General features: G+C 52.2%; 1 protein-coding gene across 4 annotated transcripts in view; it reads left to right on the top strand.

Moving 5' to 3' along the window:
* FCHSD2 (FCH and double SH3 domains 2) overlaps positions 1 to 24,726 on the top strand; it is a 227,818-nt gene that overhangs the window by 186,579 nt on the left and 16,513 nt on the right. For all 4 annotated transcript variants that reach the window (XM_054164636.1, XM_054164635.1, XM_054164634.1 and 1 more), the window contains 2 exons: positions 1,456 to 1,560; positions 20,055 to 20,216. In XM_054164636.1, the coding sequence (XP_054020611.1) occupies positions 1,456 to 1,560; positions 20,055 to 20,216 (267 nt within the window). The remainder of the gene's footprint in view (positions 1 to 1,455; positions 1,561 to 20,054; positions 20,217 to 24,726) is intronic.

Below are 24,726 nucleotides of genomic sequence, written 5' to 3'. Positions count from 1 at the left end.
AACCCTTTCAGTGAGGAAATTGTTCCTCATGTCCAACCTGAACTTCTCCTGGTGCAACTTGTTCTATCCCTTACTCCTGGGCAGAAGAGCCCAACCCCCACCTCACTTCAGCCTCCTTTCAGTAAGTTTTAGAGAGCCAGAAGGTCTCCCCTCAGCCTCCTTTTCTCCAGGCTGAGCTGTCTCAGTTCCCTCAGCTGCTCCTCACAAGATTATTCACCAGCTTCATTGCCCTTCTCTGAACCTGCTTCAGCCCCTCATTGATCTATACAACTCTCTGAAAGGAGGTTGCAGTGTGGTGGGGGTTGGTCTCCTCTCTCTAATTTCTGGGCCCCTCACTTTAGGAGAGATGTTGAGTTGCTGGAATGTGTCCAGAGAAGGGCAACAAAGCTGGGGAGGGGTCTGGAGCACAGCCCTGTGAGGAGAGGCTGAGGGAGCTGGGGTTGTTTAGCCCGGAGAAGAGGAGGCTCAGGGGAGACCTTTTTGCTGTCTACAACTCCCTGAAGGGAGGTTGTAGCCAGGTGGGGGTTGGCCTCTTCTCCCAAGCAACCAGCACCAGAACAAGAGGACACAGTCTCAAGCTGTGCCAGGGGAGGTTTAGGCTCAAGGTGAGGAAGAAATTCTTCCCAGAAAGAGAGATTGCCCATTGGAATGTGCTGCCCAGGGAGGTGGTGGAGTCACCATCACTGGAAGTGTTTAAGAAGAGACTGGATGAGGCACTTAGTGCCATGGGTTAGTTGATTAGATGATGTTGGGTGATAGGTTGGATTCAATGATCTCAAAGATCCCAAACTGGTTAATTCTGTAATTTCAGGTGATAGAAGGAGAGGAAATGGCCTGAAATTGTGCCAGGGGAGGGTTAGGTTGGAGATTGGGAGAAAACTCTTTGCTGCAGAGAGGTCAGGGATTGGAACAAGCTGCCCAGGGAGGTGGTGGAGTCCCCATGCCTGGAGGTGTTCAGGAAACCTGTGGAGATGGCACTTGGAGACAGGGTTTAGTGGCCATGGTGGGGATGTGTTGAAGGCTGGACTCAATCTTAGAAGTCTCCTCCAATTGAAACAATTCACAGTATCACCAAGGTTGGAAGAGACCTCAAAGATCATCGAGTCCAACCTGTCACCACACACCTCAGGACTAAACCATGGCACCAAGTGCCACCTCCAATCCCCTCTTGAACACCTCCAGGGACGGTGACTCCACCACCTCCCTGGGCAGCACATTCCAACAGCTAACAACTCTCTCAGTGAAAAACTTTCTCCTCACCTCCAGCCTAAACTTCCCCTGGCACAGCTTGAGACTGTGTCCTCTTGTTGTGGTGCTGGTTGCTAGAGAGAAGAGTCCAACCCCTTCCTGGCTCCAACCACCGGTGTAGTTTTCCACCGATAGGATTCTTTGACCCTGTGACTATTCATCTGTAGCTTTTACTGCACCTGAGGAGTGTTTTCTGCTTCCTGACAGACACTTGAAGAGCTGGAATGCCATGGGCCTGTGATGTCTGAGCAAACCAGAGCAGAACTGGAGCAGAAAATAGATGAAGCCAGAGAGAGCATTCGCAAGGCTGAGGTAAGAGGGAAATTTCTTTCGGCGCTCCCAGCTCCTTGCCACTGAAGGACGGATTTTGTCACAGCTATTTCTGTGGCAATGGAAGCTTTTTAGCATCCAAAAATCAGGGGTTCTTTTGGTGGGTTTTTTTTTCTTTCCTTTGATTTGGTACTTCTCAAATCACTGAATCAACTTAATGAAAGGGCTTGAGATGAGAAGAGCAATAATAAGGAAGGAAAACCTCCTGATGAAGAGTGATTAAACTTGCTGCATTTTCAGCTGGTGTGCAAAGGTCAAGAGGCTTTAGGGGCTTTAAACAGAGGAAGGGTGGGGAGGGGAAACCAACCTCAAGTTTACTGCTTTCCTTCTGCTCAAAGGAATTAATACCAGAAAATGGTGGCCACAGCTCTGTCCTCACACTTTTGGGCTTCCAGAATCAGCTGCCACATGCTGAAGTGTTTTTCCCTCTGTTCTCCTGGGGTTTGGTATCCACACTAATTTGTCATGGCAGTAGGGAAACAGTTGAAATGTGGTGGAGTCGCTGTCCCTGCAGGTGTTCCAAAAGCTGAGTTGCTGGAAGGTGTCCAGAGAAGGGCAACAAAGCTGGGGAGGGGTCTGGAGCACAGCCCTGTGAGGAGAGGCTGAGGGAGCTGGGGTTGCTTAGCCTGCAGAAGAGGAGGCTCAGGGGAGACCTCATTGCTCTCTACAGCTACCTGAAGGGAGGCTGTAGCCAGGCGGAGGTTGGTCTCTTCTCCCATCCCAGGCAAGCAGCACCAGAACAAGAGGACACAGTCTCAAGCTGTGCAGGGGAGGTTTAGACTGGATGTTAGGAGGAAGTTCTTCATAGAAAGAGAGACTGGCCATTGGGATGTGCTGCCCAGGGAGGTGGTGGAGTCACCATCACTGGAGGTGTTTAGGAAGAGACTTGATGGGGTTGCTTAGATGGTGTTGGGTGATAGGTTGGATTCAATGACCTCAAATATCTTTTCCAACCAGGATAATCCTATTCCTATTCCTGTTCCCATTCCCATTCCATTCCAATCTAACTCAATCAAGGGCAAATCTTCCCCTACATGTCCCTCTTTCTTCCTCTCAGTTACTGATAAGGTGTGCACTCCTATCTCCAAGGGCAAAACATAGCTGTTCCAAAGCTATCCAAAACCAACCCATCTCCTACAGATCATCTGGTTCTAACCCCCCTACCATGGGCAGGGACACCTCACACCAGCCCAGGTTGCTCAAGGCCTCCTCCAGCCTGGCCTTGAACACCTCCAGGGAGGAGACATCCACAGCCTCCCAGGGCAACCTGTTCCAGTGTCTCCCCACCCTCACTGGAAAGAATTTCTTCCTAATCTCCAGTCTCAATCTCCCCTTTCCAGCTTCAAACCATTCCCTCTCATCCTGTCACTCTAAGCCCTTGTCAGGAGTCCCTCCCCAGCTCTCCTGTAGCCCCCTTCAGGTACTGGAAGGTTGCTCTAAGGCCTCCCTGGAGCTTTCTCTTTTCATGGCTGAACAGCCCCAACTCTCTCAGCCTGTCCCCACAGGGGAGGTTCTCCAGCCCTCTGATCATCCACATGGCCTCCTCTGGACTTAGTCCAACAGCTCCATGTCCTCCTTGTGCTGGGGGAGCACTGGATGCAGTGCTGCAGGTGGGGCCTCAGCAGAGCAGAGGGGCAGAATCCCCTCACCAGAGCAGATTCCTGAGCAATATTTTCTATCATACCCTTGAGCAATCTTTGTTTCTCTTCCTTTTTATACTCTGATGGACTTCTGGAAAGGTTGCAGAGCTTTATGAGACCAGCTGTGGGTTGAGAGAGACTCAGGAAGTGCCAAACTAGCTCCATACTTGACTGCCACTGTTGGGTGGGTAGAAGTCAACTGTTTTCCTGGCCAGTGATTCAAATAAGCTTATTGCAGGCAAGAGGAACTCATTTATTAGTTTTCAGCTGAGTGAATTGCTTAATTAGAACTGTAGAGCAAAGGTAATTGTTGCAGTGAAGTGCTTCTCATGCTGCTTAGATGTTCAGAGGAGCTGCTGGAATTAAGGATGTGCTTCACAGTTCAAGAGGTTAGAAAACTCAGAGTGAAAATATCCCTGCTGCTGGTGTGGGGAAGGTTGGGCTCTCATTTGAAACCAAACCCAGAGTGTTTCAAAAGCATGAAGCTTTTCTTTGGAGTTAGTTATTCCATGGAATCACAGAATGGTCTGGCTTGGAAGGGACCTCCAAAGGTCATCCAGTCCAACCCCCCTCTGCACTCAGCAGGGACATCCTCAACTAGCTCAGGTTGCCCAGAGCCCTGTCCAGCCTCACCTTGAATAGCTCCAGGGATGAGGTTTCAACCACCTCCCTGGGCAACCTGTTCCAATGTTCCACCACCCTCCCAGAGACTGTTCTCCAAAGTAGTTGAGGATGTAAATGATTCACTATGCAAGGACAGAGAGCATGAGATTGGGAGAGGAAAGAGCAGCAGCAAGGGAGAAAATCAGGGCAGGGAGGTGCAGAGGAGAAGGTTCTCAGGTAAGAACACTGTAAAAGCCACAGGTGAAATGAGTCTGGAACTGAAGTGTTTGTGGGTATTAGAAATCTAGAGTTATCACAGAGTTGTGAGCTAGCTCTCCAGCCTGGCTACGTCTCACAGCTGGCAGCACAGCCTGACAGGGTGTCACCACTCCTCCCAGTTTGGTATCAACAGCAAACTGGCTGAGGCTCCGCTCTGTCCCTTCAACCTGGGTCTTGATGAACATGTTGAGCAAGACCAGGCCCAGTGTTGACTCCTGGGGAGCACCTCTGGCCTCCAGCTAGGCCCTACACCATTGATCACAACCCTCTGAGCTCTCTCCTTCAGCCACTTCTTCACCCATTTCATCTGACCCACCCTCCCTAAGCTTCCTTATGAGGATGTTCTGGGAGCTAGTGTCAGAAGCCTTGCTGAAGCCAAGGTAGACAACATCCTCTCCCTCTCCCTCTCCCTCTCCCTCTCCCTCTCCCTCTCCCTCTCCCTCTCCCTCTCCCTCTCCCTCTCCCTCTCCCTCTCCCTCTCCCTCTCCCTCTCCCTCTCCCTCTCCCTCTCCCTCTCCCTCTCCCTCTCCCTCTCCCTCTCCCTCTCCCTCTCCCTCTCCCTCTCCCTCTCCCTCTCCCTCTCCCATCTCCTCCATCATTTCTCCTTGGTGAATCCATGTAGACCACTCCCAATCACCTTTTCCTTCTTTTCTTTTGCCTTTAAACCCTTGGAGACAAAAAATGTACTGATCTCCACTGATCTGTGGTACAGAAAGAAGAGCCAAGAGAAGTTAAAGCTATTTCCTTGGTTTCCCCAAATCTTCTTTACAGTCTTCCAGTACCTGAAGGGGGCTACAAGAAGGATGGAGAGAGACTGCTCCCAAAGGTCTGCAGGGACAGGACAAGAAGCAATGGCTTCAAGCTAGAGCAGAGCAGATTTAGATTGGATGTGAGGAACAAGTTCTGCATCATGAGGCTGCCCAGGGAGGTGGCTGGGGCCTCATGCCTGGAGCTATTCAAGATGAGGCTGGACAGGGCTCTGGGCAACCTGGGCTAGCTGAGGATGTCCCTGCTGAGTGCAGAGGGGGTTGGATCTTTGGAGATCCCTTCCAACCCAGAGCATTCTATGATTCTCTGATTCTTTCAGCCTGCAGTTGGGTTAATTGACTTCTTCCTCTCATCTGATTTAGTCTCTATCACACTAAAGACTCTGATGGCCCAGTGTGAGGCTCACCAAGCAGCATAGTTGGGTCCCAGGGCTGACATCATCTTCTCTCAATGATGGTGGAAGATTTCCCTCTGGTACTCAGGTCTGTACTGCAGGAAAGTCTTGGGACCTCCACAGCAATTAATCCTATTTCCACTTAATTAGAAGGGGCTGCATTTTGTCTCATCATTAGGCTATCTACAGCTCTCAGGAGAGTGTTTGTAGCAGATCAGATTTGATTAAGACTCATTATGGTGTAGTTTCCTTCGTTTGATGAGCTCAGAAGCACAGGTCCAGCTTTAATTGTCAGTGGAGGGCTGTCTTCTCCCTCCCCCCCCTCTCCTCTTTGGCTGTGAATATTTATTCCTCTGCTGTGCTAAAAGTTATCTTTGGCTGAGCTCCTCTTCTGTCTTCAGGGAGGCTTGGATAGAGTGGAGAGCTGGGCAGGGAGGAGCCTCATGAGGGTCAGCAAGGAGAAGTGCAGAGTCCTGCACCTTCACCTGCAACTGCAGCAGGACAGGCTGGGAGGTGATCTGCTGGAGAGCAGCCCTGGGGAGAAGAACCTGGGAGTGCTGCTGGGCAACAAGTTCTGCATGGGCCAGCAATGTGCCCTGGTGGCCAAGAAGGCCAATGGGATCCTGGGCTGCATTCAGCAGAGTGTGGCCAGCAGATCCAGGGAGGTTCTTCTCCCCCTCTGTTCTGCCCTGGGGAGACCACACCTGGAATATTGCATCCAGCTCTGGGCTCCTCAGTTCAGGAGGGACAGGGATCTGCTGGAGAGAGTCCAAGAGAAGGCTACAAGGGTGCTGAGGGGACCTGGAGCACTGCCTGGTGAGGAGAGGCTGAGAGCCCTGGGGGTGGTTAGTCAAGAGAAGACTGAGAGGGGATCTGATCAATGTTTATCAATATCTGAGGGCTGGGGGTCAGGAGGGAGGGGACAGGCTCTGCTCAGCTGCACCCTGGGATAGGACAAGGGGCAATGGATATAAACTCCAGCACAGGAGGTGCCACCTCAACATGAGGAGGAACTTCTTCACTGGGAGGGTCCCAGAGCCCTGGAGCAGGCTGCCCAGAGAGGTTGTGGAGTCTCCTTCTCTGGAGACTTTCAATCCCCATCTGGATGTGTTCCTGTGTGAGCTGTGCTGGATTCTATGGCCCTGCTCTGGCAGGGGGGTTGGACCTGATGATGTTTGGAGGTCCCTTCCAACCCCTAACATCCTGTAATCTGTGAATGGTGATGCCACTGCAGTCAGGCAGACCTGGCTGTGTCTCAGCCTCCTGCTCTTTGTGTCTTCTTGCACTTGAACCTCTCAGCTGCAGGAGTAGTGTCATGCTCTGCTCATAAGCACTGTGAGAAAAGCTGATTCCTTCTGCTCAGGGAAGTGGAATGAGGTTACCAGCCTCCCATCCCCCTCAAAAAAGAAGTTGAATTTCTCAAATGTCACTTGCTGCCATTTGTGGATTTGCTCAGGAAGCAAGCACATGCTTGGCAAAGCTCTGCTAAGTAAGCAGATGCCTGCTTGATAGGAGCTCTGCAGGAGGTTTAGGTCTTTCCAGCCAGGCAGAATGAGGACTGGCCTGGAAAAATGTCACCAATGTCCACAGAGCAGGAGGACTGAACTCTTCCTGGTGAGAAGCAGCTTGATGAGGGAACAGAATCATAGAGTCACAAAATGGTTTGGGTTGGAATGGACTTGAAGATCGTGGATGCCTCCTCCCTGGAGGTATCCAAGGCCAGGTTGGAGGAAGCCTTGAGCAACCTGGGCTAGTGGAAGGTGTCCCTGCCCATGACAAGGGGTTTGGAGCTAGATGGTGCCTTCCAACCCAAACCATTCTATGATTGTATGCCATGGTGTAGTAGAGGCTCTAGTAGAGTTGGAGGATGGTTGGATTTGATGATCTTGAAGGTCTTTGCCACAGAATCATTAAGGTGGAAAACACTTATGAGATCATCAAGTTGTACAATCAACCCAACACCACCATGCCCACTAAGCAGGAATCATCTAGTCCCAGCCCCCTGCCATGGACAGGGACATAATCAACTAGACCAGGCTGCTCAAGGCCTCATCCAGCCTGCCTTCGACATCCAAGGTTGGAGCTTATACAGCTGCCCTGAGCAACCTGTTCCAGTGCCTCACCACCCTCCTGGGGAAGAATTTCTTCCTCATGTCTCCTCTCAGTCCAGCTTTTTCCAGTTTGAAGCCATCACCTTTCATCCTGTCACTACAGGACTTTGTAGAAAGTCCCTCTCCAGCTTTCCAGTAGGCCCCCTTCAGAAGTCCAGCTTCTGCTCAGCCTGTTGTCTCTGGGTGATTCACAGCATGGTTTGCTATCACAGTATCACAGTATAACTAAGGTTGGAAGAGACCCCAAGGATCATCGAGTCCAACCTGTCCCCACAGACCTCATGACTAGACCATGACTATGACTATGTGAAGACCCAGGCTTCATTACCAGCATAGACTCACAGAATGGGTTGGGTTGAAGGGACCTTCAAAGGTCATCCAGTCCAAACCCCCTTGCAGTCAGCAGGGACATCCTCAGCTAGCTCAGGTTGCCCAGAGCCCTGCCCAGCCTCACCTTCAATATCTCCAGGGATGGGGCCACAACCACCTCCCTGGGCAACCTGTGCCAGTGTTCCACCACCCTCATAGTAAAGAAATTCCTCCTCACATCCAATCTGAATCTGCTCTGCTCTAGTCTGAAGCCATTGCCTCTCATCCTGTCCCTGCAGGCCTCTGCAAACAGTCTCTCTGCAGCCTTCCTGTAGCCCCCTTCAGGTACTGGCAGGCTGCTATTAAGTCTCCCTGGAGCCTTCTCTTCTCCAGGCTGAACACCCCCAGCTCCCTCAGCCTGGCCTCACAGCAGACCTGCTCCAACCCCCTGAGCACTTCCCTGGCCCTCCTCTGGACCTGCTCCATCAGCTCCAGGTCCTTGCTGTGCTGAGGGCTCCAGACCTGCACACAGCACTGCAGCTGAGGTCTCCCCAGAGCAGAGCAAAGTGGCAGAATCACCTCTCTGGCTCTGCTGCCAGCGCTGCTTTGGCTGCAGCCCAGGCTGCCCTTGGCCTTCTGTGCTGCAAGCTCACACTGCCTGCTCCTGTCCAGCTTCTCCCCCACCCAGCACCCCCAAGGCCTTTTCCTCAGGGCTGCTTTCCATCCCCTGCACTTGTTGCACCTTCCACTAGTTGCAGGTGTCCCTGCTGACTGCGGGGGGATTGGACTGGATAACATCCCTCCCAACCCAAACTGGCAACTTCCATTCAATCCCAGTATCCCTTCTGAAACCCCACAAACTGCTCCCATCCCAGCCTCATCTACTCCCCACTTCCTTCCCCCACCCTCATCCCCAGCTGCCTTTTCTGTTTAGAAATCTTTTCATGTTGTCATATGCTTGAGTTTGGGAGCTCCATCTGGAGCTCCATAGGTGGCCCCTCCTCCATTAAAAGCCTCACCTCTGCTTTCTTACCCTTGGCATTCACTCTTGAGTCCTCTTATCTGTGGCAGTCTCTTTTCCTTTCCCCTTTGCTGCACCTCAGCCCTGGTGTTGGATTGAGCTCCACGTGGAATATTTAGCATATAAATGAACTACCTCTGCTGCAAGAGCTGCAGGAACACAGAATCACTGAATTGTCAGGCTTGGAAGGGACCTCAAGGCTCAGCCAGTCCCAACCCCGCTGCCATGGCCAGGGACACCTCCCACCAGAGCAGGTTGCTCACAGCCACATCCAGCCTGGCCTTCAACACCTCCAGGGATGAGGCTTCCACCACCTCCCTGGGCAACCTGTGCCAGGCTCTCACCACCCTCATGGGGAAGAGCTTCTTCCTCACATCCAATCTGTATCTTCCCACTTCTAGTTTTGTTCCACTCCCCCCAGTCCTCTCCCTCCCTGACACCCTCAAAAGTCCCTCCCCAGCTTTCCTGTAGCCCCCTTCAGATACTGGAAGGCCACAAGAAGGTCTCCTTGGAGGCTTCTCTTCTCCAGACTGAACAACCCCAACTCTCTCAGTCTGTCCTCATAGGAGAGGAGCTCCAGCCCTCTGCTCCTCCTCATGGCCCTGCTCTGGACACCTTCCAGCACCTCCAGATCTTTCTTGTGCTAGGGGCTCCAGAACTGGATGCAGTAATCCCCCCCATCCTCAGGGATGCCTTGGAAAATGTCATCTATTAACTGGGGCCCTGGTTGGTGCAGAAATAGTGTTGGGTTGCAGGTTGTTTCGTCCCTGGCCAGGTCAGTGCTGGGACCAGTGCTGTTTCTATTCATCAGTGACCTGGATGAGGGCACAGAGGCCACTGCCAGCAAGTTTGCTGATGGCACCAAGCTGGGAGGAGTGGCTGGCACCCCCTCAGGCTGTGCTACCATCCAGCAAGCCCTGGACAGGCTGGAAAGCTGGGCAGGGAGCAACTGAATGAAATACAACCAGGGCAAGGGTAGAGTCTGGCTTCTGGGGAAGAACAGCTCCATGGACCATTGTGGGCTGGGGACTGACCTGTTGGAGAGCAGCAGAGAGGAGAGGGACCAGGGGATCCTGGGGGACAGAAGGATGCCTGTGAGCCAGCAATGTGCCCTTGTGGCAAAGGAGGCCAGTGGCATCTGGGGGGGATTAGAAGGAGAGTGGTGAGTGGGGCAGAGAGGTTCTCCTCCCCAACAACCTCCCTGAGTATGGACAAAGGGCTGTTTGGTTTCCTACAAGCCCTTTTCTTCTTGGGTACAGAGAGCAAGGGTGGAATGTGTTCTTGCTGCCTTGGATCTCCATGCCTTCCAAAAGCAGTTGTTTATCTTCTGCAAGCTGTAGGTCTGAAGCTTTTCCTTAATTAAGCCTGGAGCAGTAAATAAACAAAACTGTGTCTTCTTCCATGTAGAGCAACCAGAGGCATGTGAAGAAACAGATAACAGGGTTTAGAGGCTGAAAAACTTGGGAGTTGTTTTCCTTTCATCTTCTTAGAACCCACCACCAGCTCAAGCCAAAGAGCAGCTCAAGAGAAGCAGGAACCACCCAGAAGACTGTTTGTAAACTTGGTGGGTGGCTGATGGCTTTGAAATCAGTGGTGAGATAGCACAGAATCACAAGAGTGGCTCAGGTTGGAAGGGACCTCATCTCCTCCAACCTCCCCACCAGGCCCAGGGACGCCTCTCAACTAGACTCAGCTGCTCAAGGCCTCATCCAGCCTGGCCTTCAACACCCCCAGGCAGGAGACATCCACAGCCTCCCTGGGCAGCCTGTGCCAGAGTCTCCCCACCCTTACTGGAAAGAATTTCTTCCTAACCTCCACTCTCAGTCTCCTCTTTCCAGCTTCAATCCATTCCCCCCTTGTCCTATCACTCCAATCCCTTGTCAGAAGTCCCTCCCCAGCTCTCCTGTGGCCCCCTTCAGGTACTGGAAGGTTGCTCTAAGGCCTCCCTGGAGTCTTCTCTTCTCCAGATTGTACATATCCAACCTGAACCTCCTCTGGTGTAACTTGAGGCTGCTTCCTCTTGTCCTGTCTCTTCTTCAGCTGGAATGACAAACAGTCATGGAATGGTTTGGGTAGGAAGGGACCCTTCAAGGTCATCTGCTCCAGCCTCCTGCACTCAGCAGGATCACCTTCAAGTAGAGCAGGTTGCTCAGAGCCACATCCAACCTGACTTGGAATGTCTCTAAGGATGGGACATCTCCCACCCCTCTGAACAAGCCTGAGGTTTGCACACTCACATCTTAAATCCATTTCATGCCCTGCTTCTAAAATTAGAGTAACTTCCATGGCATCCTGGGCCAATGTTTCACCACTCTCATCAGATTTCTCTCTCAATCTAAATCTCCTGGGGTTTTTTGGACTATTTTTTGCTTTAAACCCATCACCCCTTGTCCTGTCACAACAAACCCTGCTAAAACCTTCTCCCCCTTCACAGAATCACAGAGTGTTAGGGGCTGAAAGGGACCTCCAAAGATCATCCAGTCCAACCCCCCTGCCAGAGCAGGAGCACCTAGAGCAGGTCACACAGGAACACATCCAGGTGGGTCTTGAATATCTCCACAGAGGGAGACTCTGCAACCCCCCAGGGCAGCCTGTTCCAGTCTCCTGTCACCCTCACAGGGAAAGAAAATCTTCCTCCTGTTTCCTATGGCTCAGCTTCCACCATTGCCTCTTGTGCTGGCATTGGGCATCACCCAGCAGAGCCTGGCTCCAGCCTCTTGGCACTCACCCTGCACATCTTTATCAACAGCAATGAGGTCACCTCTCAGGCTCCTCCTCTCCAAGCTACAGAGCCCTCAGCTCCCTCAGGCTCTCCTCACAAGGAAGATGTTCCACTGCCTTCAGCATCTTTGTGGCTCTGTGCTGGACTCTTTCAAGCAGTTCCCTGAGGTCCTTCTTGAACTGAGGGGCCCAGAACTGGACACAATATTCCAGGTGTGGCCTCACCAGGGCAGAGTAGAGGGGGAAGAGAACCTCTCTCTACCTACTAACCACAACCCTTCTAATCCACCTCAGGATGGCTTTGGCCTTCTTGGCCACAGGAGCACATTGCTGGCTCATGGTCAACCTCCCAACCACCAGGACCCCCAGGCCCTTTTCCCCTTCACTGCTCTCCAGCAGCTCAGTCCCCAGCCTGTACTGCTCCCTGGGGCTGTTCTTTCCCATGTAGCTTTCCCTGGGTGAGAAGCAGAAGAAAGGGCTCCTCCTGCCTGCTTTTTGCTGGGGTTTTGTTCGTTCCATGTAGGTAGGAAGCTGTTAACAACCCTGCTGTAATTATTTAGATAAAAATGAAAGATAAATGCTTGTAAACAGCACTCTGCATCTTTCAAGTGCAGGCCTGACCTAATCTCATTAAGAACTTTTATGGCTTGCCTGCAGTGGAATGAAATTCAAAACATTTGTGGCTTGGAAGAGGCATTTTGTTGAATATTCAGCTCAACTGAGTGTGTAAATAAAGAGAGGGGGGAAGACCCTGGATTTCCTGAGCACCTTGAATTAGAAGCTCTGCTCTGACCTTTGGCAAGGAGACTCAAGGGTCTTGGAGCAGCTTGATTATTTGAGCTAACAAGTCTGTGCAAACAGCATGGGTGAGGGAGAGCAAGCACTCAGCAGCCACCCAAGTTTAGAGCTTGCCTGGAGTAAGGTTTCCTCCTGTTGCATAACTGAAGCTCACTGGGAATTGCATAAGGAGGTGAAGCAGCCAAACAACCAGGCTGACCATGGCCTAAGCAGCTCTGGTTGGAGGCACAGGGGAAGTTCTCATCATTTAATGTCAGAGTCACAGACAGCTTTGGGTTGGAAGGGAAGTTTCAAAGTCATCCAGTCCAACCCTCCCTGCAGTCAACAGGGACATCCCCAACTACAGCAGGTTGCTCACCTGGAATGGTTCCAGGGATGGGCATCTCCCACCTCTGGGCAACCTGGGACAGGTTCTCACCATCCTCAGTGTCAAACATTTCCCCCTTCTCTCCAGTCTGAATCTCCCTCTTTGAGTTCCAAACCTTTCCCCCTTGTCCTGTCACCACAGGCCCTGCTCAAAAGTCTCTCCCCAGCTTTCTTCTCAGTGATTTAAGCACCGAAAAGCCACCAGAAGGTCTCCCTGGAGCTTTCTCTTCTCCAGGCTGAACAACCTCCCTCAGCCTGGCCTCATAAGAGAATGTAAGGACAAATCAGTGGACAGCTGCTTGACTCCCCAAGTGCATAGATATCTGCACATGGAGGCCCCTCAGCTCGTTAGCTTGATGAGATGGGAAGCTTCTCATTAGCAAGCTGAAGCAGTTAGCTTCCACTGAGACCTGCATTAAGTCAATCCATCAGAGCTCCGAGAAACCCAATGCACAGCTGATGTGGCCACCAAAACCAGCAACCCACCCCTGCCCTACCACTGGCACAAGTCAAACCCACAGGAGCCAATTCCCTTTGACTTGGTTGCTCTCGCACTACAGATGTCAAGGCTGGAGCTGTCCATGCTCCAACGTGATGCTGGAAGCTGTAGGTCCTCTTGGGTCCTCATCCAGATCAGTGCAGGGTGATGTAGAGCCACTCAACCTGCCCTTCTTTCATAGCAGATGTGGTTAGAAAGTGCTTTTGTTAAAAATGTTACCTCACAGAGTCATTTTGGGTGGAAAAGAGCCAAAGATCATCAAGTCCAACCAGTCCCTAACCTTACCACGCCTGGTGCCAAACCACATCCCTCAGCACCACATCTCTGCAGCTTTTGAACACCTCCAGGGGTGGGCATTCAACCACCTCCCTGGGCAGCCTGTGCCAGTGTCTCGTCACCCTCATGGGGAAGAGCTTCTTCCTAACAGCCAATCTCAATCTACCCTCCTCCAGCTTGGATCCTCCATTCCCCTTAATCCTATCACTCCCTGACACCCTCAAAAGTCCCTCCCCAGCTTTCTTGTAGCCTTCTTCAATACTGGAAGGCCACAAGAAGGTCTCCTCAGAGCCTTCTCTTCTCCAGACTGCACAATCCCAACTCTCTCAGTCTGTCCTCATAGCAGAGCAGCTCCAGCCCTCTGCTCCTCCTCATGGCCCTGCTCTGGACACCTTCCAGCCCCTCCAGATCCTTCCTGGAACAGAGGCTCCAGAACTGGACACAGTGCTCCAGCTGTGGTCTCAGCAGAGTGGAGCAGAGGGGCAGAATCCCCTCCCTGGCCCTGCTGGCCACACTTCTCTTGCTGCAGCCCAGGCTGTGCTTGGCTCTCTGGGCTGCAAGTGCTCCCTGCTGGCTCCTGTTGAGCTTCTCCTCCCCCAGCACCCCCAAGGCCTTTTCTCCAGGGCTGCTCTCCAGCCAGTCCCTGCCCAGCCTATATCAGAGTTTGGGATTGCCCTGACCCAGATGCAGAACCTCTTTGAACCTCATGATGTTGGCTTGGGCACAGCTCTGCAGCCTTTCAGGGTGCCTCTGGATGGATCCCTTCCCTCCATACCTTCCCTCCCTTTCATGCCTATAGATTTTTTTTTCCTTTGTGCCACCCTTCTCTGCTGCCATCTTTGGCTTCAAAGTGTGGTTTCTGTTTAACTTGGTAGAGCAAGAAACCCACTTCTCAATGTGAGAAGTGCTGCTCCACCAAACTTCCCCATAGAAGAGGTTAATGATTAATTGAAATTAACATCATTATTATTTCCACCTTCTTAAAGATACACAAACTAACAGAAGCAGAGGCAGAGTAACAGCTCAGTGAAAGGTGCTGCTTCTCTTAGACCAATAAAGGGATAAAATGGCTTTTGCACTCACCCTGGAACTCAAAACTCTGATCCCAGCCCTTCTCATAGGTGCTGCTTGGGTAAATATTTACAGAGCTGGGGGCTGGGGCTTTGGGCCATGTGGACTTAGAAAGTTTTCAGAAGGTGCTTGCAGCTGCAGTTGAGTTCATAGATGCATAGAATGGCTTGGGTTGGAAGGAACTTTGAGTCCTGTGTCCAGTTCTGGGCCTCTCAGTTTAAGAAGGACATTGAGACTCCTGAATGTGTCCAGAGAAGGGCAACAAGGCTGGGGAGAGGCCTTGAGCACAGCCCTGTGAGGAGAGGCTGAGGGAGCTGGGATTGTTTAGCCTGGAGAAGAGGAGGCTCAGGGGAGACCTCATTGCTGTCTACAACTACCTGAAGGGAGGTTGTAGCCAGGTGGGGGTTGGTCTCTTCTCCCAGGCAACCAGCACCAGAACAAGAGGACACAGTCTCAAGCTGCACCAGGGGAAGTTTAGGCTGGAGGTGAGGAGAAAGTTCTTCACTGGGAGAGTTGTTAGCTGTTGGAATGTGCTGCCCAGGGAGGTGGTGGAGTCACCATCCCTGGAGGGGTTCAAGAGGGGATTGGATGTGGCACTTGGTGCCATGGTCTAGTCATGAGGTCTATGGTGACAGGTTGGACTTGATGATCTTTGAGGTCTCTTCCAACCTTGGTGATACTGTGATACTGTGATCATGAACCTTAAAGCTCATCCAGTTCCAACCTCCCTGCCATGGGCAGGGACACCTCTCACCAGCCCAGGTTGCTCAAGGCCTCATTCAACCTGGCCTTGAGCACCTGCAGGGAGGAGGCATCCACAACCTCCCTGAGCAACCTGTTCCAGTGTCTCCCCACCCTCACTGTCAAGAATTTCTTCCTAATCTCCAGTCTCAACCTTCCCTCTTCCAACTTCAGTCCATTCTCCTTCATCCTGTTGCAAGGATCTGCCTTTAAATGTCAGTGCTGGTGTCTGGATCCCTCTTTGAACTTCATAAGTCAGTGTCTTCCAGGATCCTACCTGAAGCAGTGTGATGCATATTAACAGCCTGGGCTCTGTTCCTCCTTCCCTTGGCTTTCTGCAAGGTGTTTGCAGAATGTGTTAATCATTCACCTGAAGACCTCTTGCACGGAGAAGTGGAAATTTCACTTGGCTTAAGTGGCTTTTCCCGTGGGAAATGCTCTCCAAACCTGTCTGATCCTTCAGCCTTCCATTCCTAATGAGGTGGGAGAGGCTCTGTGTGCAGAGATACGTTTCACACACTAAATTGGACTCTACCAACTCATCTCCATCACATCTCCTCTGAATGGAGCTAACAGTCCTTCTCAGAAGCAGATTCATTGTTTGAAGCACCTTTATGCTCACATTCACAAATAGATTTCAGATGAAGATGGATCCATCTGTGGAGGTTCAGCTGAATCACAGTTCAGACATGAAGGTGCTGGAGCAGGTCCAGGGAAGAGCACCAAAGCTGGGGAAGGGTGTGGAGAACAGGGCTGGGGAGCAGCAGCTGAGGGAACTGGGGGTGTTGAGCCTGGAGAAAAGGAGGCTGAGGGGAGACCTCATTGCTCTCTGCAGCTCCCTGAAAGCAGGTTCCAGTGAGATGCAGGTTGCTGCTGCAGTTGGCAGACATTGAAAGCTCTTGCAAGAAAGGAAGGATTTAAAACTGGCTAAGAAAGATGAAATGTGAAGTTGGATATCAGGAGAAATTCCTTTCCTGGTCTGCTGAGGAGCAGCTGAGGGAACTGGGATGGTTTAGCCTGGAGAAGAGGAGGCTGAGGGGAGACCTCATTGCTCTCTACAACTACCTGAAGGGAGGTTGCAGTGAGGTGGGGGTTGGCCTCTTCTCCCTTCTCTCAGGTGATAGAAGGAGAGGAAATGGCCTGAAATTGTCCCAGGGGAGGGTTAGGTTGGAGATGAAGAAAAATGTCTTTGCTGCCAGAGTGGTCAGGGATTGGAAGAGGCTGCCCAGGGAGGTGGTGGAGTCCCCATCCCTGGAAGTGTTCAAGAAACCTGTGGCCATGACCACCTGGGGCCATGGTTTGATGGCCATGGTGGTGCTGGGTTGAAGGTTGGCCTCGATCTTAGAGGTCCTTTCCAACCCAAACAGTTCTCTGATTCTACACTGATGTATATCCTGACTGCACTTCTTCACAGCAAGCTAAGAGTTAAGTGTCACAGCATGTCCAGAACAAGAACAATACCAGGAGCATTTCAGCTCAACACAGACTCTGGTCTTTGGGAAGGATGTGTGAGAGAGATAAAAGCCCAGGCAGCAGCAGCTGGCTGCACCTCGCTGCACTGGATGTGCCTTCTTGCAGAGACTGCTTCCTTCCAGTTCTTTCCTCAGAGCCAGCTGCTTTTGTTGGTTTTCTTTGATTTCCCACTGCTGACAACAACTTGATCTGTCAGTACCAGCCATGATGCTGAAGGGAGGTGTTTCTGCTGAAAGGGAGCTCCACAGAGATGGACCTTGGAGCCCTGGTGGACAGGACAGCAACGTCCCCTTGGGGCCAGCAAGGCCAATGGCATCCTGGGGTGCATTAAGAAGAGGTCAAGGCCAGCAGCTCAAGGGAGGTTCCCCTCCCCCTCTACTTTGCCCTGGTGAGGACACAGCTGGAGTATTGTGTCCAGTTCTGGACTCCAGGACAGGAATCTGCTGGGGAGTGTCCAAAAGAAGCTGTGAGGATGCTGAAGGGGCTGGAATATCAGTGTGGTGAGGAGAGGCTGAGCCCTGGGTCTGTTTAGTCTGGAGAGGAGAAGAATGAGAGGAGATCTGATCAGTGTCTATAACTATCTGAGGGGTGGGTGTCAAGAGGAAGGGGCCAGGCTCTTTTCAGTGGAGTCCTGTGATAGGACAAGGGACAGTGAAGTCAAACTGGAACCCAGGAGGTCACACCTCAACATGAGGAGGAACTTGTTTGCTGTGAGGGTGCTGGAGCCCTGGAGCAGGCTGCCCAGAGAGGTTGTGGAGTCTCCTCCTCTGGATACTCTCAAGCCCCATCTGGATGTGTTCCTGTGTGACCTGCCCTAGGTGATCTGCTTTGGCAGGGAGTTTGGACTGGATGATCTCCAGATGTCCTTCCCAACCCTTACCATTCTATGATTCTAATCCCTGTGTAATAGTGAGAAAGAAGATGGAACTTGGCTGCTTGCAGAGTACCTTGCCAAGAATGAACAGTGCTGTGAAGGGAAATGCAGGAAAATCTCCAGGGTGGTTCAGGGGGTTGCTGTTGTTGCCTCCATCAGTGACTCCCTGAAGGATTTCCAGTCAATCCCTTGATTTTTGTGCTCTGATGAGCATCTGCCACAGGATCATAGAATCACAGGATGGTTTGGATTGGAAGAGACCTTTCAAGGTCATCTAGTTCCAATTCCCCTGCAGCCAGCAGGGACATCCCCAACTAGAGCAGGTTGCTCAGAGCCCCACACAGCCTGACCTGGAATGGTTCCAGGGATGAGGCATCTCCCACCTCTCTGGGCAGGGTCTCACTACACTCAATGTGAAAAATGTCTTCCATCTATCTAGTCTGAATCTCCCTCTTTTAGTTGCAAACCATCAGCCCTTGTCCTGTCACAACAGCCCTGCTGAATTGTCCTTCCCCATCTTTCTTCTCAGCCCCTTCAAGTCCTACAAGGCCACCAGAAGGTCTCCCTGGAGCCTTCTCTTCTCCAGGATGAGTAACCCCAACTCTCTCAGCCTGGCATCAGATCTTCTCTCATCCTTCTCCTCTCCAGACTAAACAGACCCAGGGCTCAGCCTTTCCTCACCACACAGATGTTCCAGCCCCTTCAGCATCCTCACAGCTTCTTTTTCTTCTTCCACCATGGCTGTGGCCTCCTCTGGTCCTGCTCCAGCAGGTCCCTGCCTGTGCTGTGCTGAGGCCTCCAGAGCTGCCCCAGCACTGCAGGTGGGGTCTGAGCAGAGCACAGCAGAGGGGCAGAATCCCCTCCCTGCCCCTGCTGCCCACACTGCTGGGGATCAGCCCAGGAAACAGATCATAGAATCATAGAATTGCTTGGGCTGGAAAGGACCTTAATGATCATCTGGTTACAGCCCCCTGCAGTCAGCAGGGACATCATCAGCTAGAGAAGGTTGCTCAGAGCCTCTTCCAACTGGACTGAATGTAAATGCCCTCCCTTTTTTTGCCCACTCCCCACACACACAATCCTTGATGTCATCCTTGGCATTCTACTTTGCTTTCCTTCAAGTTCTGCATTCCTTCTTGCTACTCTTTCCACTCCCTCTGTTTAGCTGGTTAACTCATTTGGCTCAGGGTGGTGGTTGGCCATGGGTTTGTTAAAGCCTTCGCTCTGTCAGCCAGAAACGCTGCCAGGATGCTGAAGTGAACCCAGCTGTCAGGAAACCTACGTTTTCCCTTCTGCTTTTAAAGACCAAACTCATCAAGTGTGATATTTATTTCATTCTGCAATTATTAAGATGTTCTGTTTCCATAACAAATGGGCTTCCTGTGATCTCTGGCAGGTGCTGATGGAAAACAGCCTCCTTTCGGGGGGTGGGGGTTGGTGGCGTTGTGTGCATGGCCTTGGACTTACTTGGGGGTCACATCCACTTCAAGCAGCAGCTGGAAAAGGGCATCCAGGGTCTGCAGCCCATGAAGAAGTCTTCAGATTTTAGAAATGCTGTGAAGTGTTTTGCACTTTGATGGTGTTGGTTAGATGGTGTTGGGTGATAGCTTGGACTTGATGATCTTGAAGGTCTTTTCCAACCTGGCTGATTTCTCTTCTCTCTTCTCTTCTCTTCTCTTCTCTTCTCTTCTCTTCTCTTCTCTTCTCTTCTCTTCTCTTCTCTTCTCTTCTCTTCTCTTCTCTTCTCTTCTCTTCTCTTCTCTTCTCTTCTCTTCTCTTCTCTTCTCTTCTCTTCTCTCTTCTCTTCTCTTCTCTTCTCTTCTCTTCTCTTCTCTTCTCTTCTCTCCTCTTCTCTCCTCTCCTCTCCTCTCCTCTCTCCTCTCTCCTCTCTCCTCTCTCCTCTCTCCTCTCTCCTCTCTCCTCTCTCCTCTCTCCTCTCTCCTCTCTCCTCTCTCCTCTCTCCTCTCTCCTCTCTCCTCTCCGAACATCTCCTCTCCCTCTCCCGAACCTCTCCTCTCCGAACCTCTCCGAACCAAACCGAACCTCTCCTCTCCGAACCTCTCCAAACCTCCCCTCTCCGAACCTCCCCTCTCCCCTCCCCTTCCCTGAACCTTTTATTCCATTCTATTCTAGTCTCACCAGCCACTACAAAAATGGGCTGGACTCAGTCATCTTAAAGATCTTCTCCAGCCCAAACCATTCTGATCAATACATGAATGAAGAGTCAGCCTAAAGTCTCACAGAATCACAGAATGTAAGGGGCTGGAAGGGACCTCAAAAGGGAAGCCTCACCCCTGGAGAGTTTTAAAGGCCAGGCTGGATGTGGCTGTGAGCAACCTGCTGTGGTGTGAGGTGTCCCTGCCCATGGCAGGGGGGTTGGAACTGGCTGATCCTTGAGGTCCCTTCCAACCCTGACAATTCTATGGTTCTATGATTCTCATCCATCAGAGTCCTTTTTGAATGGTGTCAAGGACTGGAAGATGGCCTTGAGAAGAGTAAAAGATTGTGACTTGTGCCTGTCTGTCCCCTCAGATCATCAAGCTGAAGGCAGAGGCTCGCCTGGACCTCCTGAAGCAGATCGGCGTGTCCGTGGACACCTGGCTCAAGAGTGCGATGAACCAAGTGATGGAGGAACTGGAAAATGAGCGCTGGGCCAGCCTGCCTTCCGTCACCAACAACGGCTCCTCACACCTGGTATGGCTCCCAACACCTCAGACTCCGCCTTTCCTCCATCTGCCTCTTCCCTGGAGCATTAGAAGAGCAACTAAGCTGGTGGAGAACCTTGAACGCAAGTCTTAACGGGGAACAGCTGAGGGAGCAACAACCCCAGGCAGTGCTACAGGTTGGGGTTGGGGTGGCTGGAGAGCTGCCAGGCAGAGAGGGACCTGAGGGTACTGGCTGACAGCAGCTGAACATGAGCCAGCAGTGTGCCCAGGTGGCCAAGAAGGCCAATGGCATCCTGGCCTGCATTAGGAATAGTGTGGCCAGCAGGAGCAGGGAAATCAATCCTGCCCTGTACTCAGCACTGGTTAGGCCACACCTTGAGTGCTGTGTCCAGTTCTGGGCTCCTCAGGACATTGAGATACTTGAACGTGTCCAGAGAAGGGCAGTGAGGCTGGGGAGAGGCCTTGAGCACAGCCCTGTGAGGAGAGGCTGAGGGAGCTGGGGTTGTTTAGCCTGGAGAAGAGGAGGCTCAGGGGAGACCTCATTGCTCTCTACAACTACCTGAAGGGAGGTTGTAGCCAGGAGGGGTTGGTGTCTTCTCCCAGGCAACCAGCACTAGAACAAGAGGACACAGTCTCAAGCTGTGCCAGGGGAAGTTTAGGCTGGAGGTGAGGAGAAAGTTCTTCCCAGAAAGAGTAATTGGCCATTGGGATGTGCTGCCCAGGGAGGTGGTGGAGTCACCCACAGGTTTCCTGAACACCCCCAGGGATGGTGACTCCACCACCTCCCTGGGCAGCACATCCCAATGGCCAATTGCTCTTTCTGGGAAGATCTTTTTCCTCACTTAGGGACATGATTTAATGACCATGGTGCTGAGGGGTGTGGTTTAGGGGCAGTGGCTTAGCAGCAGTGGGGGGACTGCAAGCTCTAAGCCAACAGCTGGAATTGATGATCTCAAAGGTCTCTTCCAACCTCAACACTTCTATGGTTCTGAAGTAGCAGCTCCTAGCTTAATACTGAATACAAACCAAAGCTGATGATGTTGGGTTGGTTCTTAGCTAGCTGGGAAGATCTCATAGCTTGTTGTGCCTGAAGCATGTTGCTGAATTTGATGCCTAAGGAAGGGCAACAAAGCTGGTGAAGGGTCTAAAGAAAAAGTCTTCAGGGGTGGCTGAGGGACCTGGGGTTGTTTGGAGAGGAGGAGGCTGAGGGGAGACCTTCTTGCTCTCCACAACTCCCTGAAAGGAGGTTGGAGTGAGGTGGGGGTTGGGCTCTTCTCCCGAGGAACAAGTGATAGGCCAGGAGGAAGTGTTCTCAGGTTGCACCAGGGGGGGTTTAAGGTTGATGTGAGGAACAATTACTTCCCTCAAGAGGTTGTCAAGGCCTGGTCCAGGCTGCCCAGGGAGGGAGTGGAGTCCCCATCCCTGGAGGGATTGAAAAGCTGTGCAGGTGTGGTGCTGAGGGCCATGGTTCAGTGGCGAGCTGGCAGTGCTGGGTTAATGGTTGGACTGGAAGATGTTGAAGGTGCATCCCAACCACAAGGACTCCATGATGCTGTGATTTCAGGGAGTGCATGGAAGAGCAGGTAAAGACCTTTGCAGCCAGCCTCATCTGGAAGCATCTGCCACATCCCTAGTCTCAAGTGACAGGAGAGGAAATGGCCTGGAATTGTGCCAGGGGAGGGTGAGGTTGGAGATAAGGAAAAATTTGTTGTTGCAAGAGCGGTCAGGGATTGGAAGAGGCTGCCCAGGGAGGTGGTGGAGTCCCCAGCCCTGCAGGTGTTGAAGTAACCTGTGGCCATGGCACTTGGGGCCATGGTTTGATGGCCATGGTAGGGTTGGGTTGAAGGTTGGACTCAATGATCTTAGAGGCTTCTTCCAATCAAAACAATTCTATCGTTCTATGAAGCTGCTTCACTGGAAGGGTTCTCAAAGACTGGCACAGGCTGCTCAGGGAGGTCACTGAATCCCCATCCCTGGAGGTGCTTCAGAGCTGCAGAGCTGTGGTGCTGAGGGCCACGGTTTGGCACCAGCCTTGGTAGAGTCAGAGAATGGTTGGGCTGGAAGACCTGGAAGGGCTTTGGCAACCAAAACAATTCTCTGATTCTATCCAAAACTTAACAACAAAAAAAAGGGCATTTCTGGGTTAACTCCAGATTGGTTTGTCTGACCTTGGCTGAGTCCCAGAACACCTATTTGCCATCTCCTCTTTCTTTGGAAGTTTCATTAATAGTTGATGATGTTATCACAGGCCCTTGGGTGAAAGGGCTTTGTTCTTCCAAAGGTAGGGAAACCCCTAGGCACTGCATCCCCTCTTAAAGAGTCATGTAGGGGAGCAAAGCCTCTCTTCCAAATCCATTTGGACAACTGAGAGGCAAAATTAATTCCTTAAAGATCAGTGTCAGGCTTTTAGAAAACAGGCTGATGGTTCCTGTCAGCAGGGTGAGGTGGTTCCCTCAAAGACTGGGCCTAGATTTAGATGTTCCCACTCTTCACCTGCAAATTAACCTCACTGTTAGTTGAGGTACACAAAAAGCAGCCCTGGAGAAAAGGCCTTGGGGGTGCTGGGGGAGGAGAAGCTCAACAGGAGCCAGCAGGGAGCACTTGCAGCCCAGAGAGCCAAGCACAGCCTGGGCTGCAGCAAGAGAAGTGTGGCCAGCAGGGCCAGGGAGGGGATTCTGCCCCTCTGCTCCACTCTGCTGAGACCACACCTGGAGCTCTGGGGCCAGTTCTGGAGCCTCTGTGCCAGGAAGGATCTGGAGGTGCTGGAAGGTGTCCAGAGCAGGGCCATGAGGAGGAGCAGAGGGCTGGAGCTGCTCAGCTATGGAGACAGACTGAGAGAGTTGGGGTTGTGCAGTCTGGAGAAGAGAAGGCTCTGAGGAGACCTTCTTGTGGCCTTTCAGTATCTGCAGGGGGCTACAGGAAAGCTGGGGAGGGACTTTTGAGGGTGTCAGGGAGTGATAGGACTGGGGGGGATGGAGCAAAACTAGAAGTGGGTAGATTGAGATTGGCTGTTAGGAAGTTCTTCCCCATGAGGGTGGTGAGAGCCTGGCACAGGTTGCCCAGGGAGGTGGTGGAAGCCTCATCCCTGGAGGTTTTGAAGGCCAGGCTGGAGGTGGCTGTGAGCAACCTGTGCTGGTGTGAGGTGTCCCTGCCCATGGCAGGAGGGGTTGCAACTGGATGGTCCTTGAGGTCCCTTCCCACCCTAACAGTTCTATGGTTCTATGAAATATTGGACTTTTGCTATGTGAATAAATAGTTCACTTAAATCATAGCATCAGAGATTGGGTTGGGTTGGAAGGGACCTCAAAGATCATCTGGTTTCAACCCCCTCTCATGGCCAGGGATGCCTCCTACTAGACCAGGTTGCTTAAGGCCCTATCCAGCCATGCTCTGAACAATGCCAGGCTTGGAACCCTCACAGCTGCCCTGGGCATGTTCTTCAGGGCGCTGGGATGTTGGTTCTTCACAGAGTGCTGGGATGTTTTTCTAGGACATCACACACACAGACACAGTGGCAGTGACTGGCAGTAGAAGCTGTCAGAGTCACCTCTCTGCATGCTTAGCAGGAGAATGGTTGATCAGAGTAAGCAGGCCCAAGGTTCAGGTTCCCCAGATGCCAGAGGCATTCTTGTGCCAAGTTTCATTTCGGCTCCTTCCTAGGCAGGACGGCTGAGGCTGTGTAACACAGCTGTGTCTAACAGCGAGCTTTGCCCTTTCTTCTTGTACTCCACCTCTTTAACTTCCTGTTGTGCATTTGGCTGGCACCCAGCACCTTGTTCTCTGCCTCAGGAGCCGTGCCAAGCCTTGGCCCTGGTGCCAAACCCTCTGCTAGTCCCTGGCCAGCCAGCAGATGCCACGGTGGGGGAGGCTCCACTCTGCTCCTTGTTTTCCCCTCTGACACTTACGTAGGCTCCTGCGTGGACAAAAAGAAACCAAGATGCTGTTGACCTTGGCAGGCCAGAGGGGGACAGCCCCTGGGTGGAATTCTGAGCACTCTGACCCAACTGATGATGCTTGGACAGACTGAGAGGTGGGCAGAGAGGAGCCTCATGAGGGTCAGCAAGGAGAAGTGCAGAGTCCTGCACCTGGGAAGGAAGAAGAAACTGCAGCAGGACAGGCTGGGAGGTGATCTGCTGGAGAGCAGCCCTGGGGAGAAGGACCTGGGAGTCCTGGTGGGCAACAAGTTCTGCATGGGCCAGCAATGTGCCCTGGTGGCCAAGAAGGCCAATGGGATCCTGGGATCCTGCATTCAGCAGAGTGTGGCCAGCAGATCCAGGGAGGTTCTCCTCCCCCTCTACTCTGCCCTGGGGAGACCACACCTGGAATATTGCATCCAGCTCTGGGCTCCTCAGTTCAGGAGGGATCTGATGGAAGGAGTCTAAGGAAGGGCTACAAGGCTGCTGAAGGGCCCTGGAGCACTGCCTGGTGAGGAGAGGCTGAGAGCCCTGGGGGTGGTTAGCCTGGAGAGGAGAAGACTGAGAGGGGATTTAATAAGTTCATCAATATCTGAGGGCTGGGGGTCAGGAGGGAGGGGACAG

The sequence above is a fragment of the Dryobates pubescens genome, chromosome 10 (genome assembly GCF_014839835.1).
Source record: "Dryobates pubescens isolate bDryPub1 chromosome 10, bDryPub1.pri, whole genome shotgun sequence".
Classification (NCBI taxonomy): domain Eukaryota; kingdom Metazoa; phylum Chordata; class Aves; order Piciformes; family Picidae; genus Dryobates; species Dryobates pubescens.
This window is presented reverse-complemented; position numbering and strand designations above follow the sequence as displayed.